Below are 14,721 nucleotides of genomic sequence, written 5' to 3' on the forward strand. Positions count from 1 at the left end.
AAAAAACCCTACAAAAAAAAAAAAAAAAAAAAAAAAAAAAAAAAATAAATAAATAAATAAATAAATAAATAAATAAATAAATAGCTTTGTGTGAATTACTTGTTTTCTGGAAGAGAAACTCAAAGCCCTTAGTGTAGTGGTTTAACAAAAAATGATTGCAAATTAAAGTTATTTTTGGAGAAGTAAGATGAGATTACATCATCAAAACAGGCAGGGTCTATAATGTAAGTGTCAGATCGCTGTTAAAAATGATAAAGCTGTTATACAACATACATTATTTACAAGTAAAAGCAAAATGAGTAGTCAAAACTTCCATTTGATCTGAACTTAGTATGCTGATGTGGCTGAAATGAGAAACAAGGTAATAAACCATATAGAGATTCATCCAAATATAAATAATTACAAAAATATTTAGTGTTATATTTAAACATGCAAAATGTGTATAATAATGTGGCCAAAGAAAAGTATATTTTTACACAAATCCTCTGAGAACTAATGTACTTTACCACAAACAGTGAAAATCAGTATATGTTATAGAAAAGAACAGCATGAGCTTTGGGGAAAAAATGTATCTGGATTCAGATTGTTTATAAGACAGACAACTTTAAGAAAGTTACCTGATTTTTTAAGAATATCAGTTCACTTATATACAAAATGGTGATAATACTCTCTACCTCATAGGGTTCTTATGAAGATTTAAAAACTATATACAGATTTTAAAAGAGCTATTTCCTTTCCTTATTCTTCTACAAACACATCTAATAACAGCAACAGAAACTAACATTTATAAGTACTTATATGTCAGACTTTTTTTCATGCATTGATTTACTTAATCCTTACAATAATTCTGTGAGGTAGGTGCTACTCTTACATATTACTCTTGTTTCTTAGTTAAGGAAACCGAGCCACAAAGTATTCAAGGCCACACAGTTATGATATGGTGATACTAATATTCAAAACCAAGCTCTGGTTCCCAAATAACAAAATCACAATAAAAAGGCTGAACTACCTAAAGAATTAGTTCTGAAAGTAGTATAAATGTCATTTTTATTCACTCTGATTAGTTCCCGTTATCTTTTCCACTTGAAAATGTAAAGAAAAGGAACATTTTGTGCATTAATGCAGTTTAATGACTACAGCTACCATAAAATACTCAATTTAAAATAACTATAAAAGATTCTAGATTCGACTGGGTTTCTCTACTCTGGCTATACATCAAAATTACATATGAAGCTTTAAAAAGAATACAGATGCCTGAATCCACTCCTGGCTTTCTGAACAGGAAGGGCTACCTAAGTGCTCCGATACTCACACTTTAAAAACACCCTGCAAGTCATTTGAGTACATAGCTGAAGTGAAGAGTCACTGTCTAAACACAGATATAATGGTGATGTAAGTCCAGTGGCATCTGCAACCAGGATGATTTTCAAAGATAAAAATACAAGTGAGAGGTGGTGGTAAGGAACATGGGATGCTGAGTTAGTGCACTGAGAACAAACAAGTCAGAGAAGAGAGTAAGGAGCCAGAGAGGAAGGCCAGATTCATTCCAAGTGCCAGGATGGCCAGGTTGGAAACACAAAGGAAATCGAACAGAAATGCAATCTCTATAGCCACAGCAGCCGTTCAGCAACACAATCTGATAACTGTTTGTGAATGGAGAGAATATCTGTTATTTTGCTATTGCTTATCCTTGCAAATGGCTTGTCATTGTTGCTACGTTCTACATAACTTACAACTACCACTAGTTTTGTTATTAATTGCAATTCTGTGGCATTGTAGTAAGCTTGCTAATAAAACATTTGAAATTTGGCTTCACTTTCTTCTCTTAAAATCTAGGAAATAAATTCATTATAAAATCAATCTCAACCTATATTAACCTATTCATTAAATAAAATATGCATGATTAAAAGCACAGGGAGTACTTGGGGATCATTTTCACAAAGTACACTACAACCAAATAAAACCAAACAGCATCAGAACAATATAAAATTGAAATACAAGTTCACAGAATTACAATATCCCTTAGGTAGCAGTGAGGCTTCCACTTAGTGGTGCAGTGTTGTGGCTGAACTCATCTGTAACTATACTGTTTTAAAAAGTCATAATAACAGGTAAGCAATTATTTCAACAAACTCCTGCAGTGGGTCTTATCCATTTTTATTTAATGGCCTTCTTTTGAGAACTTCACGGAATCTGTGCATCCTTTTCCTAGGGGGAAAAAAACCCCCACAAATGCACATAAATCTGGCATTTTCCAAGTAATGGCAGGTAGATCATGTACCTTGGCCAGCATTATAGTATTTCTAAGACTCACTGTGGGAAAAAATTAATTACCTCTAGTGTATCTCACATCAAAGAAGAAAGCCATTCCCAAAGCCCAGATATGTGAATTTTTTATGTCTATGCATATCCACAGCAACAGCACATTCCTAAATGAAAGCTTCAGTAGATGTCCATATTCACAGGTGACCTGGTACTTGCTGGCATCCCCTCCTCTCTTCTCTGTAGCAGCAGTTCTGAATCTTCTTCATAACACACAAAAATATGTGAAATGGTGAAAATATGCTGCTTTAGAGTTGGAACACAGGTGTTTAAGTCCAGGCTTGGTACTTTTTAGCAGTGTAATCATTTAAAAAAGTTTAACCTATGCCCTCAATTTTTTCGTCTGCACAAAGAAAGTTTAATCCAATTTCACAAATCTTTTAGTAAATATATTTGGCGGTAGGAAGCAAAGCTTCAGTTTCTTCATCTGATAAATGAGGATAGCAATGGTACTTATTTGATAGGACTAAAAGAATAAATAAGATAATACACGTCAAGTATACAGCAAAATGTCTGGCAAAGAGTAAATGGTCAATGATCAGCTATTATTAACGTGCCTCATATTGTGCTAAGTGTTGGACAAAAATGTCTTTCAGGGTAACAAGAGATATGTATGGAGTTGGAATTAAAAAGGTGTTAAATACATGATGGTTTCTTCCTCTCTCCATTTGTTAACATAGAAAGGGCACTGGGACACACGTAAGTTAGTAGCATGCTGCAGAGGAAGCTGGCGAGGTTGCCCATCTCCTCCCCATCATGACTGAAGTCCCCACTCCTCTAAGTTCTTGGGGGTGTCTGTGGCTGACAAGTCTCAGCAGAATCCCTCTGTGGGCTTTGCCTTAGGATAAGGAAAGCTGCCTTATCCAAAGTTACACCCCCTTCCTAGGCCTCCCAACCCTTTCCCAATCCAATGACTAATTCAGGACAAGTCTGAAGGTCATCCCAGCTCCAGAGTTCCCCAAAATCAACTGAGGCCTTCTATGTAACTAAAACACAATTCAAGGTCCCCCCTCTGTCTAATCCTGTTTCACTCCCCTAAAGATAGATATTGATCCTAAGAATACCCCTGCACACAAATCTGCCTCGGAGTCAGCTGCCTTGGGAAATGACTTTTGACACTTGCCCAAAGTCAAAAAGCTAATGAGAGAGCAAAATGGAATTTACTACAGATGTGATAGCATAATTTCACAATTATAAAATGAGCAGAAGAGACCCAATGAAAGAATGAACCAAAGACCTATAAGGTAATGCCATAAATAATACCTTAAAACATTCTAATAATGCCTTATTTGTGGGTTGGACTAAAAATGCAGAAAAAAAAAACAAAACTGAAATGTGCTGATACAAAACAAGACAGTAGCCATCCCTGCGTGGAGAGGAAAACGGGAAGGTGATGAGGGAGATGAATTTCCTGGAATGCTTTGTATTTCACTTCAGGAGCAGAAGACTATTTGGACCAAAAGAAGTTTTGAAGTCAGCATAGCTCCGGCCTTTTATTTTATGCAAGAGAATGCTGCAACCCAGAGGGATACATAGCTTACCCAAGGGTACGATGTAACACTAGCCTAATCTAGGCTTCTCATTAATCTTCAGAGTCCTTCAGCTTTGTCTTCAGTATGTGATTTCAATATATGTAAAGTGTAACTCCCACAAAAGATTCATCTATGTTCAAAAAACTGTAAGATACGTTACAAAACTAAGTGTGACTTTTGAATTACGCATCAGTGTCATTCTTTCCTCCCATCAATGTGGATAACTGGGGTTTCACTACATTATGAGTTTTCACAGAACGCTTCAGGAGGAAGGTAAGAACTCACTATCTATGCCTGTAACTACATTAGCAATTGAAGTTCATTAAATATTGTATCTTAATGGCCTTATCTCAAAATGAGGATAATAATTATTATCTCATTCAATAGGATGCCATAAGAGTAAATATTTAATGGTAGCAATGCATTCTAAATGCCACATAAACAAATATGGCAATACATATAACAGATTCCAGCAGGTTAACATTATAATAGGTTAGTATTACACATGACTGATAAAAAAGAGTACATGGAAGACACAGGATCATTTAGACATCTAATTCTTTTCAAACAGGAGAGCAAGATTTAAACTGACAAATTTAAATTTAATTAAGACATCCCAATTCAAATAAGAAAGATCTTGAAAATCCCTGTGGTAGGCAAAGTTACCATCAAGGAGCTTAAGACCTCTGAGAAAAAAAAAAAAATAATAGGTTAATGGGATAAAGTTAAAAGCAAATCCATGATTACCTTTAAAATATTTTTATAACAGTTCAAATAGAATAGGCTAAGAACAAGAAAGGAAAAAAAATATCAAGGACATTCTACACATTTTAAATTGGTTCTACGAGGTACTATATCATTCATTCTGATACACTATTCCTTGCTTGCTAGAAACTCCCCAAAATCTCTCATAAACAGAATTTACTAAGAAGCATTGCAGTCTTCCCTTCTCATATCTAGTCCTTTATCCAAAATGCTCAATAGGCCAGGTTCAAAAACACTTAAATATTTAAAAGGTTTGCATAAATTTTATTTATCTTCATTGGGAAAGTTGAGGAGGGACATTGCAAAAGTCCCTCCCCATAGTGCAGTTCAGCCCAGATTGAGCTCATGCCAGAAATATGCTCCAGAACCCCCTTACATATATATAGTTCAACTTCCTGTCTTTTAACAATCCAAATGAGCAGTATTAAGGCCCTTCAGTTCCCAAGATTTCTTTGAAAAATCTGTTTCTACTCTGTCACAGCTTTTGAAATCCCTCTTTCCCCCTCATTCTTTCCTCTTTTTCTAGTGTTAGTAGTAACAATTTTCAAATAAAATTATCACAGTTACTGGAGTTTTGAAGTCCCCCACTATTATTGTGTTGCTATCTCATTTCTTAGTTCTAGTAGTAATTGTTCTATAAATTTGGGAGCTCCAGTGTGAGGTGTATATATATTTAAAACTGTGATATTTTCCTGTTGGGCAAGTCCTTTTATCATTACATAATGTCCCTCTTTGCTTTAAAATTTGTCTGATAAAAGAATAGCTACTTCTGCTTATTTTTGATGTCCATTTGCATGGAATATCTTTTTCCACCCCTTTAGCTTAAGTTTATATGAGTCCTTACGTGTTCCGTGAGTGTCTTGAAGACAGCAGAAACTTGGTTGGTGAATTCTTATCCATTCTGCCATTCTGTATCTTTTAAGTGGAGCATTTAGGCCATTTACATTCAACGTTAGTATTGAGATATGAGGTATTATTCTATTCATTGTGCTTTTTGCTGCCTGAATACCTTGGTTTTTTGTTTTGTTTTTTTTTTTTTAATTTATTTTTGTTTTGTAGGTCCTGTGAGATTTATGTTTTCAGGAGGTTCTATTTTGGTGTGTTTCAAGATTTAGACCTCCTTTTAGCAGTTCTTGTAGTGCTGGCTTAGTAGTAGCAAATTCTCTCCGCATTTGTTAGTCTGAAAAAGACTTTCTCTTTCCTTCATTTATGAAGCTTAGTTTTGTTGGATACAAAATTCTTGGCTGATAATTGGCTAAGGAAGCTAAAGATAGGGCCTCAATCCCTTCTAGTTTGTAGGGCTTGTGCTGAGAAATCTGCTGTTAATCTGATAGGTTTTCCTTTATAGGTACCTGGTGCTTTTGTCTCACAGATCTTAAGATTCCTTCCTCCATCTCGACTTTAGATAACCGGATGACTATGTGCCTAGGTCATGATCTTTTTGTGATAAATTTCCCGGGTGTTCTTTGAGCTTCTTGTATTTGGATGTCTAGATCTCCAGCAAGAGTGGGAATGTTTTCCTCAATTATTCCCTCAAATATGTTTTCCAAACCTTTAGATTCCCCTTCTTCCTCAGGAACACCAATTATTCTCAGGTTTAAACAGAAGAGGTAATTTAGATCTTAGATCATTTAACATAATGCTAAACTTCTTGGAGGTTTTGTTCATTTTTAAAAACTCTTTTAAAATTATTTTCTTTGTCTTTGTTGGATGGGGTTAATTCAAAAACCTTGTGTTTGAGTTCTGAAGTTCTTTCTTCTGTTTGTTCAATTCTATTGCTGAGACTTTCCAGTGTATTTCACATTTCTCTAAGCATGTCCTTCATTCCAGAAGTTGTGATTGTTTATTTATGCTATCTATTTCACTGAAGATTTTTCCCTTCATATCTTATATAATTTTTTTTTATTTAATTACATTGAACTTCACCTTTCTCTGGTGCCTCCTTGATTAGCTTAATAATTGATCTTCTGAATTCTTTTTCTGGCAGTTCAGAAATTTCTTCTTGGTTTGGATCCATTGCTGGTGAGGTAGTACAATCTTTTGGAGGTATTAAAGAACCTTGTTTTGTCATACCATCAGAATTGTTTTTCTGGTTCCTTCTTATTTGGGTAGGTTATGTCAGAGAGAAGATCTGGGGCTCAAGGCTGCTGTTTAGATTCTTTTGTCCCATGGGGTACTCCCTTGATGTAGTGCTCTCCCCCTTCCCCTGTGGATGTGGCTTCCTGAGAGCCAAACTGTAGTGGTTATTTCTCTTCTGGGTTCAGACACCCAGAGGAGCTACCAGGCTCTGGGCTGGGACTGAGGCGTGTCTGCACAGAGACCTGTGATGTGAACCGTCTTCGGTTTCTCGGCCTTGGATACCAGCACCCGCTCCAGTGGAGGCAGCCAGGGAGTGAAACAGACTCTGTGAGCATCCTTAGTTGTAGTTTTATTGCACCAGTTTTGTGTTGTTTGGCTTTTAGCCAGGAGGTGGTGTTTTCAAGAGAGCATCAGCTGTAGTAGTATAGGGAGGATCAGGTGGTGGGTAGGGCCCTAGAGCTTCCAAATGATTATGTTCTTTATCTTTGCTATCAGGGCAGGTAGAGAAAGACCATCAGTTTGGGGCAGGATTAGGCATTTCTGAGTTCAGACTCTCTTTGGGTGGGGCTTGCTGCAGCTGCAGTGGGGGATGGGAGTGTGGTTCTCAGGCCCTTCTAGACATTGGCTTAGGCAAAGACTTCATGACCAAAACCCAAAAGCAAATGCAATAAAAACAAAGATAAATACATGGAATTTAATTAAATGAAAAAGCTTCTACACAGCAAAAGAAACAACCAGCAGAGTAGACAGACAACCCACAGAGTGGGAAAAAATCTTCACAATCTGTACATCTGACAAAGAACTAATATCCAGAATCTACAAGAAACTCAAATCAGTAAGAACAAACAATTCCATCAAAAAGTCAGCTAAGGACATGAATAGACAATTTTCAAAAGGAGATATACAAATGGCCAACAAACATATGAAAAAATGCAAATTATCAGGGAAATGCAAATCGAAACCACAATGAGATACCACCTTGCTCCTGCAAGAATGGCCATGATCAAAAAATCAAAAAATAATAGATGTTGTTGTGTATGTTATGAAAAGGGAACACTTTTACACCACTGGTAGGAATGTAAACTAGTACAACCACTATGGAAAACAGTGTAGAGATTCCTTAAAAAAACTAAGAGTAGAACTACCACTTACTCCAGCAATCCCAATACTGGGTATCTACCCAGAGGAAAATAAGTCATTATATGAATAAGATACTTGCACACCCATAATTATAGTGGAATAATTCATAATTGCAAAAATATGGAATCAGCCAAAATGCTCATCAATTAATGATTGGATAAAGAAATTGTGGCATATATACATACCATGGAATACCACTCAGCCACAAAAAGGAATGAAATATTGGCAAAAGAAACCTGGATGGAATTGGAGACCATTATTCTAAGTGAAGTAACTCAGGAATGGAAAACCGAACACCATATGTTCTCACTCATATGTGGGAGCTAAGCTATGATGTTGCAAAGGCACAAGAATGCTACAATGGACTTTCAGGATTCAGGGGAAAGGGTGGGAGGGGGTGAGGGATAAAAGATTACACACTGGGTACAGTGTACACTGCTAGGGTGATGGGTGCACCAAAATCTCAGAAATCACCAGTAAAGAACTTATTCATGTAACCAAACGACACTTATTCCTCCAAAACCTATTGAAATTAAAAAAAAACAAAAAAAAAACCTGAGAGATTAAATGAACTTTTAAAAAAGCTGTAAACAGATACAAATTTAAAAATAAAATTATTACAGTTAAAAGAAAAATCATATAGAAGCTAATTCAGAAATAAAAGTATTTTGCATAAAGATAAACTGTGGTTAGAAAAGTGATGACAACAGTACTCTTTTACATAACTAGGATAATGAGATATAAACTAACCTACCCAGCATCCAGCCCGGAGCCTGAACGCAACTAATCACCAATTCATTAATTTACCATGTTCCTACATTTATATACAGATATTTGTATTAAGCAATGGAAAAATTCTAAAGGAAACAGCATTTATTTTCACTTTCCTTGCAGGAAAATATCAGATACAAAAGGATGGTGTTGAGAAATTACACAAAACGTATTAGACTTAATCAGTGGTCTTCAAAGTAGGCAACCCTCTTCAAATGGGAGTATCTTAAAAGTTTCAAGGAATAGATAGTTTTAGAAGCACAGATAGTTTTAAGACCTAGGTAGTTTAAAGGAATTGATCTCTGGGTGTTAAATTTGCTAATGAACTCCTTCCCTAAAACTGTGAGGGTAGAAATTTCCACTTCAAAGAAAATAATCAAGGATTTAAGATTTCTGATTTTTAATGGGAAGTTCGTTCAGGTATTTATTAAAAATTGATGACGATGGATATGAAATAATTAAATATCCTACTGAATATATTAGAAAGAGCCATAAGTTTTATTCTTAAACATCAATATTCACAATCTCCTCAAGATACTGTGAAAACACATTTTGCAATTAAAAAGTTGTTGCTGTCAACATAAAATGTGCAAAGGATTAGATATTTCTTGACACTCTCAGGGAGATATTGAGCAACAAAGTTTGAAAGTCACCATACCAAATCACATCAAAGTTTCATTAACCTCTAAAGTCTAATGCCAAGCTTCTAAATAAGGACCTACTCTACATGTGTTAAGTCCTGGGCTGTCTGAAGTGACAGATAAGCTAAACTAATTCAAGAGCCCTTTGTAGAAATGGTGAGATTTGAGCAGGGTTTTAGGATTGGAAAGCAGGGATCTTGAAGAACTTGAGAAAAGATAAATAAGCCTGAGTGGGGAGGTAGGGGCCAGTAAGCACGTAGTTGTTGGCCGTAGAGGGAGAGTAATGTGCCCAGGTGGAGAAGGGAAATGGTTCTCAGGTCGCAAGACACTTGAGTTCAGGTTTAGGTTTTACTACTTTTTGGCTGAGTCACTTTGAAGAAGTCTTAAGTTTATTTTGAAGATCAAATGAGAGGAAAGACAGGAAAGAAAGTGTTTTTTAAATTGTAAAGTTATAGCCAGGGGTGGTGGCTCATGCCTGTAATCCCAGCACTTTGGGAGGCTGAGGTGGGTGGATCATTTCTGGCCAGGAGTTTGAGGCCAGCCTGGCCAACATGGGGAAACCCTGTCTCTATGAAAAATACAAAAATTACCCAGTCATGGTGGCCTACACCCGTAATCCTGGCTACTCGGGAGCCCAAGGCAGGAGGTTGCAGTGAACCAAGACCATGCCACTGTACTCCAGTCTGGGTGACAGAGAGAGACTCTGTCTCAAAAAATAAAATAAAATAAATAAATAAATTGCAAAGTTATAGTACGTATTAGTCATTAAGCCCTTTCCAACTGGGAGCCACTGAACAGCAGCAGTTTGCATAATGGTCAAAAGCATGAGCTCCGGAACAACAGACTAGATGGAAACAAAAACTCCTTTGCCAAAGGTATCATCCTTGCCAGGTTAGCTAAAACCTCTCTATGCCCTACCGGCTTTACGCATAAAATGGAGATAAGAGGCATCCACTTTACAGGGTATCATGAGAGTGAAGTGAGTTAATGAATGTAAAGAGCTAAAAAAAAAGTGCTCAAAATAGTTGCATTATTGTGGTTGTTGGTGGTATTGTTTAAATTTAAATTTTATTACTCTGATTCTCAAATTGAGATAAAGAGATTATCACTAAGTATTTGCTGAATGAGGTCTTTCAGAAAACAGTTATAGGAGGGGCAGCTAAGTCTACTGAAGGGCTTTCATAATAAAAGTCACTAACATGGCCCTCAGTTTTACAGCAAGAGTATGTGACAATGGTCCAGTGAAGTTCACTGCTGTCATAAATAACAAAGTAACATGCATCTTTTTCTCTTGCTTAAAGTCCAAAAAAGCAAAGGGATCTATTCCATTTTGTTCTACAAGAATATTTTGTGATGTATTCACTTGGACCATATTTGTTCCTTAAGAGGACGCAATTTATTGGAAATAATTTTGCCATATGGTGCCACATGACACTTTGACCTTACTGAAAGGAGTTCTGACACTGAACAACCAAAAGAGCTTATTTTTAAGCACCCTTACCTATTATTACCATACCAAGCACAGAACCAAAGACAGTAGAATGACACAGCCCTTTGAATTTTGATTGTTATAGTCTATAGTCATTTAAAAACTGTTACTGGAATATTTTTTAAATTACAGGGGTAATTCATAATTCATCATGTATGCTCTTTTTCATAAACACATGTATTATTTATATGTATTATTACATATGCAAATTTATTAATATGCCCATTAATTTAACAAATATGTTTGAGTATTTATTTATTGAAAGGAGAATGAATATATTTTCTTTTCAAAAGACAAGATTGGTGTTCCACCCCACCCCTGACTTTTCAAACCACATTCAGAGCAAATTGCATCGTTTTCCAGAAATTATTTTAAAAGCTTTAACTTGAATCTAGCTTTCATAAATTCTGGCTAAAATCTTGACTAACAATGCAAAATACAAAGGTCAGAAATGTGTATTTTAAGAAAAGCATTTAAAAGACGATGTTTTAACTTTTAAAAAGGAGTTCAAGTTACTGTAACTAATGGGAAATGTGCCAGATTGTACTGCTTTCTAACTTCATGCAAGCAATCTAAATGAGCTAAAACTCAGGATATATTCAATATTATGAGATTTTTGCTGACAAATAATATGTACTAAGAAGCAACAGATCAGCATTAGAAATTTTAAAACTTACAAGTATGTCTGGCCAGCGAGTAGTTGGATCCACCACTAGTCAATCCGAATCCCTCAGGAATTTGGCTAGAGCTTCGAGGTCTGGTCAATAGTTTAGGAGGTTCAATTTCAGCACCAAATTCAGCTCCTATTACTCCAAGTAAAACAATAGCAGTAGCTTGCTTCCGTCTTTCCTCATAAGATGTAGAAATTTTTTTCATTTGTGGGACACTTGATAAGCAACCTGAAAACCAAAACATAGAATCTCAATTTAAAACAAATCAATACAAAAAAAAAAAAAAGATATATGATTAGAAAACCATTCGAGACTGCACATTCAGCAAAGAATAGTATTTTCAGCAAATGGCACTAGGACAAAAATGGTTACTCGCATGTAAAAGAAAGAATTTAGACAGACCCCTATCTCTAACCTTCCAAAAAAAAAAAAAAACCCTGAAAATTGATCATAGTCCTACATACTAAAGCTAAAACAAAAAAACTGTAAGAAGGCAACATAGATGTATATGTTTGTAATTTTGGGTTATATAATGATTCCTTAGATATGAGACCAAAAGCAGGAGTAATTTTTTAAAATTTTTACATAGGATTTCATCAATACTAAAAACTTTTGTGCTTGAAAAGACAGAATCGAGAAAGGATAAAGACAACCCACAGATTCAAGAAACTACTGTCAAATCATCTATCTAATAAAAATTATTTCCAGAATATACAAAAACTCTTATGGCTCAATAATAAGAACAATCTGAATAGATATTTTTCCAAAGTTGCATGAATGATCAATGTGCACATGAAAAGATGCCAAACATCATTAGTCATTAGGAAAATGCAAAGCAAAACCACAATTAGATACTACTTCACATTCACTAGAATGGCTGCAATAAAAAAGACCATTAGAGTGCTGCTGAGGATACACAGAAATGGAAAGCCTCATGCTTTGTTGTTGGGCATGATAAAAATGGCATAACTACTTTGGAGACAGTTTGGCAGTTTCTCAACAGGTTAGACATAGAGTTACCATGTGGCCCAGCAATTTCACCCCAACGTATCTCTCAAACAGAAATGACACACATGTACACACAAAGACTTGTACATGGATGCTCACAGCAGCATTATTCAAAATAGCCTGGGAAACAACTTACATGCCCATCAACTGAAGAATAAAGAAAATGTATTAGGTTGGTGCCAAAGTAATTGCAGTATTTGCCATTACTTTCAGTGGCAAAAACAACAATTACTTTTGTACCAACCAAAGTATATCCATACAAAATTAGATTACTCAGCAATAAAAAACAAATGAAGTACTGATACATACCACAGGAATGACACTGAAAACATTATGCTAAGGGGAAGAAGTTGGTCACAAAAGACCATATATTGTATGATTCCATTTATATGAAATGTTCAGAATAGGCAAATCCATAGAGACAGAAAGCAGATTAGTGGTTGGCTGGAGTGGGGGTAAAATGGTTAACAATGGCTAATTAGTACTAGTCTTAGGGAGTAATGAAAGTGTTCTAAAATTAGATTGAGGTAATATCTGCACAACCCCAAATATGCTAAGAATCACTGAATTCAACATGTTAAAAGGATGAATTTTACAGAACATAAATCTTATCTCAATATATTTTTTTTAGAAAGATTGCTCATTTAGTAATTTATTAATTTGCCCATTAATTTCACAAATATTTATTGGGCATCTACTTTGGATCAGAAAATTACAAGCATGAAAATAAACAGTTCAGTTTTCTAAGAATCTCACAAGTGCATGAAAAAAAGAGAGTACATTGGATTTAAGACTCAAAGGGTAAGTTTTCCAGGCAATAAGAGGGATGGGCCATACGTGGAGAAGGAGGATGATTATTTTATCCAATATGGCCCAGAATGCAAAACAGCAATCAGATATTTGAAGAAATACTTGTTACTGCAGCAAAGCTCAGCACAGTTTTATATTCAGAAGAAAGATTAGAAGGATACTCAAAAATAATTAAAACAATTTTATATATTTATTAGAATATCAATAAAAAGGGAATAATAGGAATTATCTAATACATAATATTACTTCTTAAAATTTCCTTTCTTAACCTCACTCTTGCTACATTTTTTAAGACTTATACAGTTCTGCCCCTTTTAGTTCTACTCTATTCTAAAATAGTCTACCATTATTTTTTGCTTGATATTTATTATGCAATATTATAAGCATCCACAGAATTAGTAGAAAATATATAAAGAAATCATGACGAACATGTATACAACTAACAAACTTTATAAAATACTGATGTTTTCCAAAGGTTTCCAATTTTATAAAGTAATTAACTAACCTGGGTATTATCAAAGCCCACCATGGACTGTGTCTTGACCTCACTGCCTTGCCCTCCTGCCCTAAAGGTCACCACAATTCTGACCTTATCAAATTTTATATCTATTATATAATTATACCAATGTTACCTGAAATAAATTAATATATTTTCTGGCCTTGAACTATGCTTCCATATCTGGGGTAAACCCTGGATAAACAAATGTATGCATGGATAAGCAGTGACAGATTGGTAACACCAACAGATAAACACACCAACAGACAGACCCTGAACTAAATTTGCTAATAAGCTTTTTTATATCCGTGCCCATAAGTGAGATTGGTCTATAATTTTCTTTTCATATTCTACACTTAGTATCAACATAATACAAGCCTCAAAAAACCAGTTAAGTAACGTTCACTCTCTCAGTCCCTGAGGTTCCCCTTCCATCATTCCTTAAAACCAGTTGAAGGATTCTTGAAGTTTCATGAAAATTATCCTCTGAAACTATTGAGTCTGCATCTTGAGACACTCCCTGTCTGCAGTCACAGGGTAGGATATGGTGGCAAAAGCAGCAGGATGAAGGAAGGAATATTTATTACGAATTCATATTATTTCAGAGCTCCTTATTTAGTTTGACTTTCTTCTTCTTGAGTCATTTCTGGCAGATTATAATTTTAAAAGAATTATCTATTTCATCTACATTTTCAAATTTATTGGTATGAAATTATTTACAGTGTTCTCTACATGATTTAAAAAAACTCAAGTACAGCAGCAGCTAGGGGTCCTTTAAACATTGTGCATTTATACCTTCTCTAATATTATTTTTCATGCTTAAAGTTTTGCTGGAAATATATGTTTTATCAGATTATTTTGTTTTGGTTTTATTTTATTTTGGACAGACTGGGTTTCACTATGTCTCCCAAGGTGGTCTCGTACTCCTGGCCTCAAGCGATCTTCCTGCCTTTGCCTCCCAAAGTGCAGGGATTACAGGCATGAACCACTGTGCCCA

At 35.3% G+C, this 14,721-nt stretch overlaps 1 protein-coding gene across 1 annotated transcript in view; it reads right to left on the minus strand.

The window, feature by feature from the left end:
* The window catches only part of WDR7 (WD repeat domain 7), a 407,408-nt gene that overhangs the window by 147,845 nt on the left and 244,842 nt on the right, over positions 1–14,721 (minus strand). The window contains exon 21 of the mRNA XM_017890454.1: positions 11,417–11,638. Coding sequence (XP_017745943.1) covers positions 11,417–11,638 — 222 coding nt within the window. The remainder of the gene's footprint in view (positions 1–11,416; positions 11,639–14,721) is intronic.

Source organism: Rhinopithecus bieti, unplaced genomic scaffold, assembly GCF_001698545.2.
Source record: "Rhinopithecus bieti isolate Rb0 unplaced genomic scaffold, ASM169854v2 scaffold_17861, whole genome shotgun sequence".
In the NCBI taxonomy this organism is placed as follows: domain Eukaryota; kingdom Metazoa; phylum Chordata; class Mammalia; order Primates; family Cercopithecidae; genus Rhinopithecus; species Rhinopithecus bieti.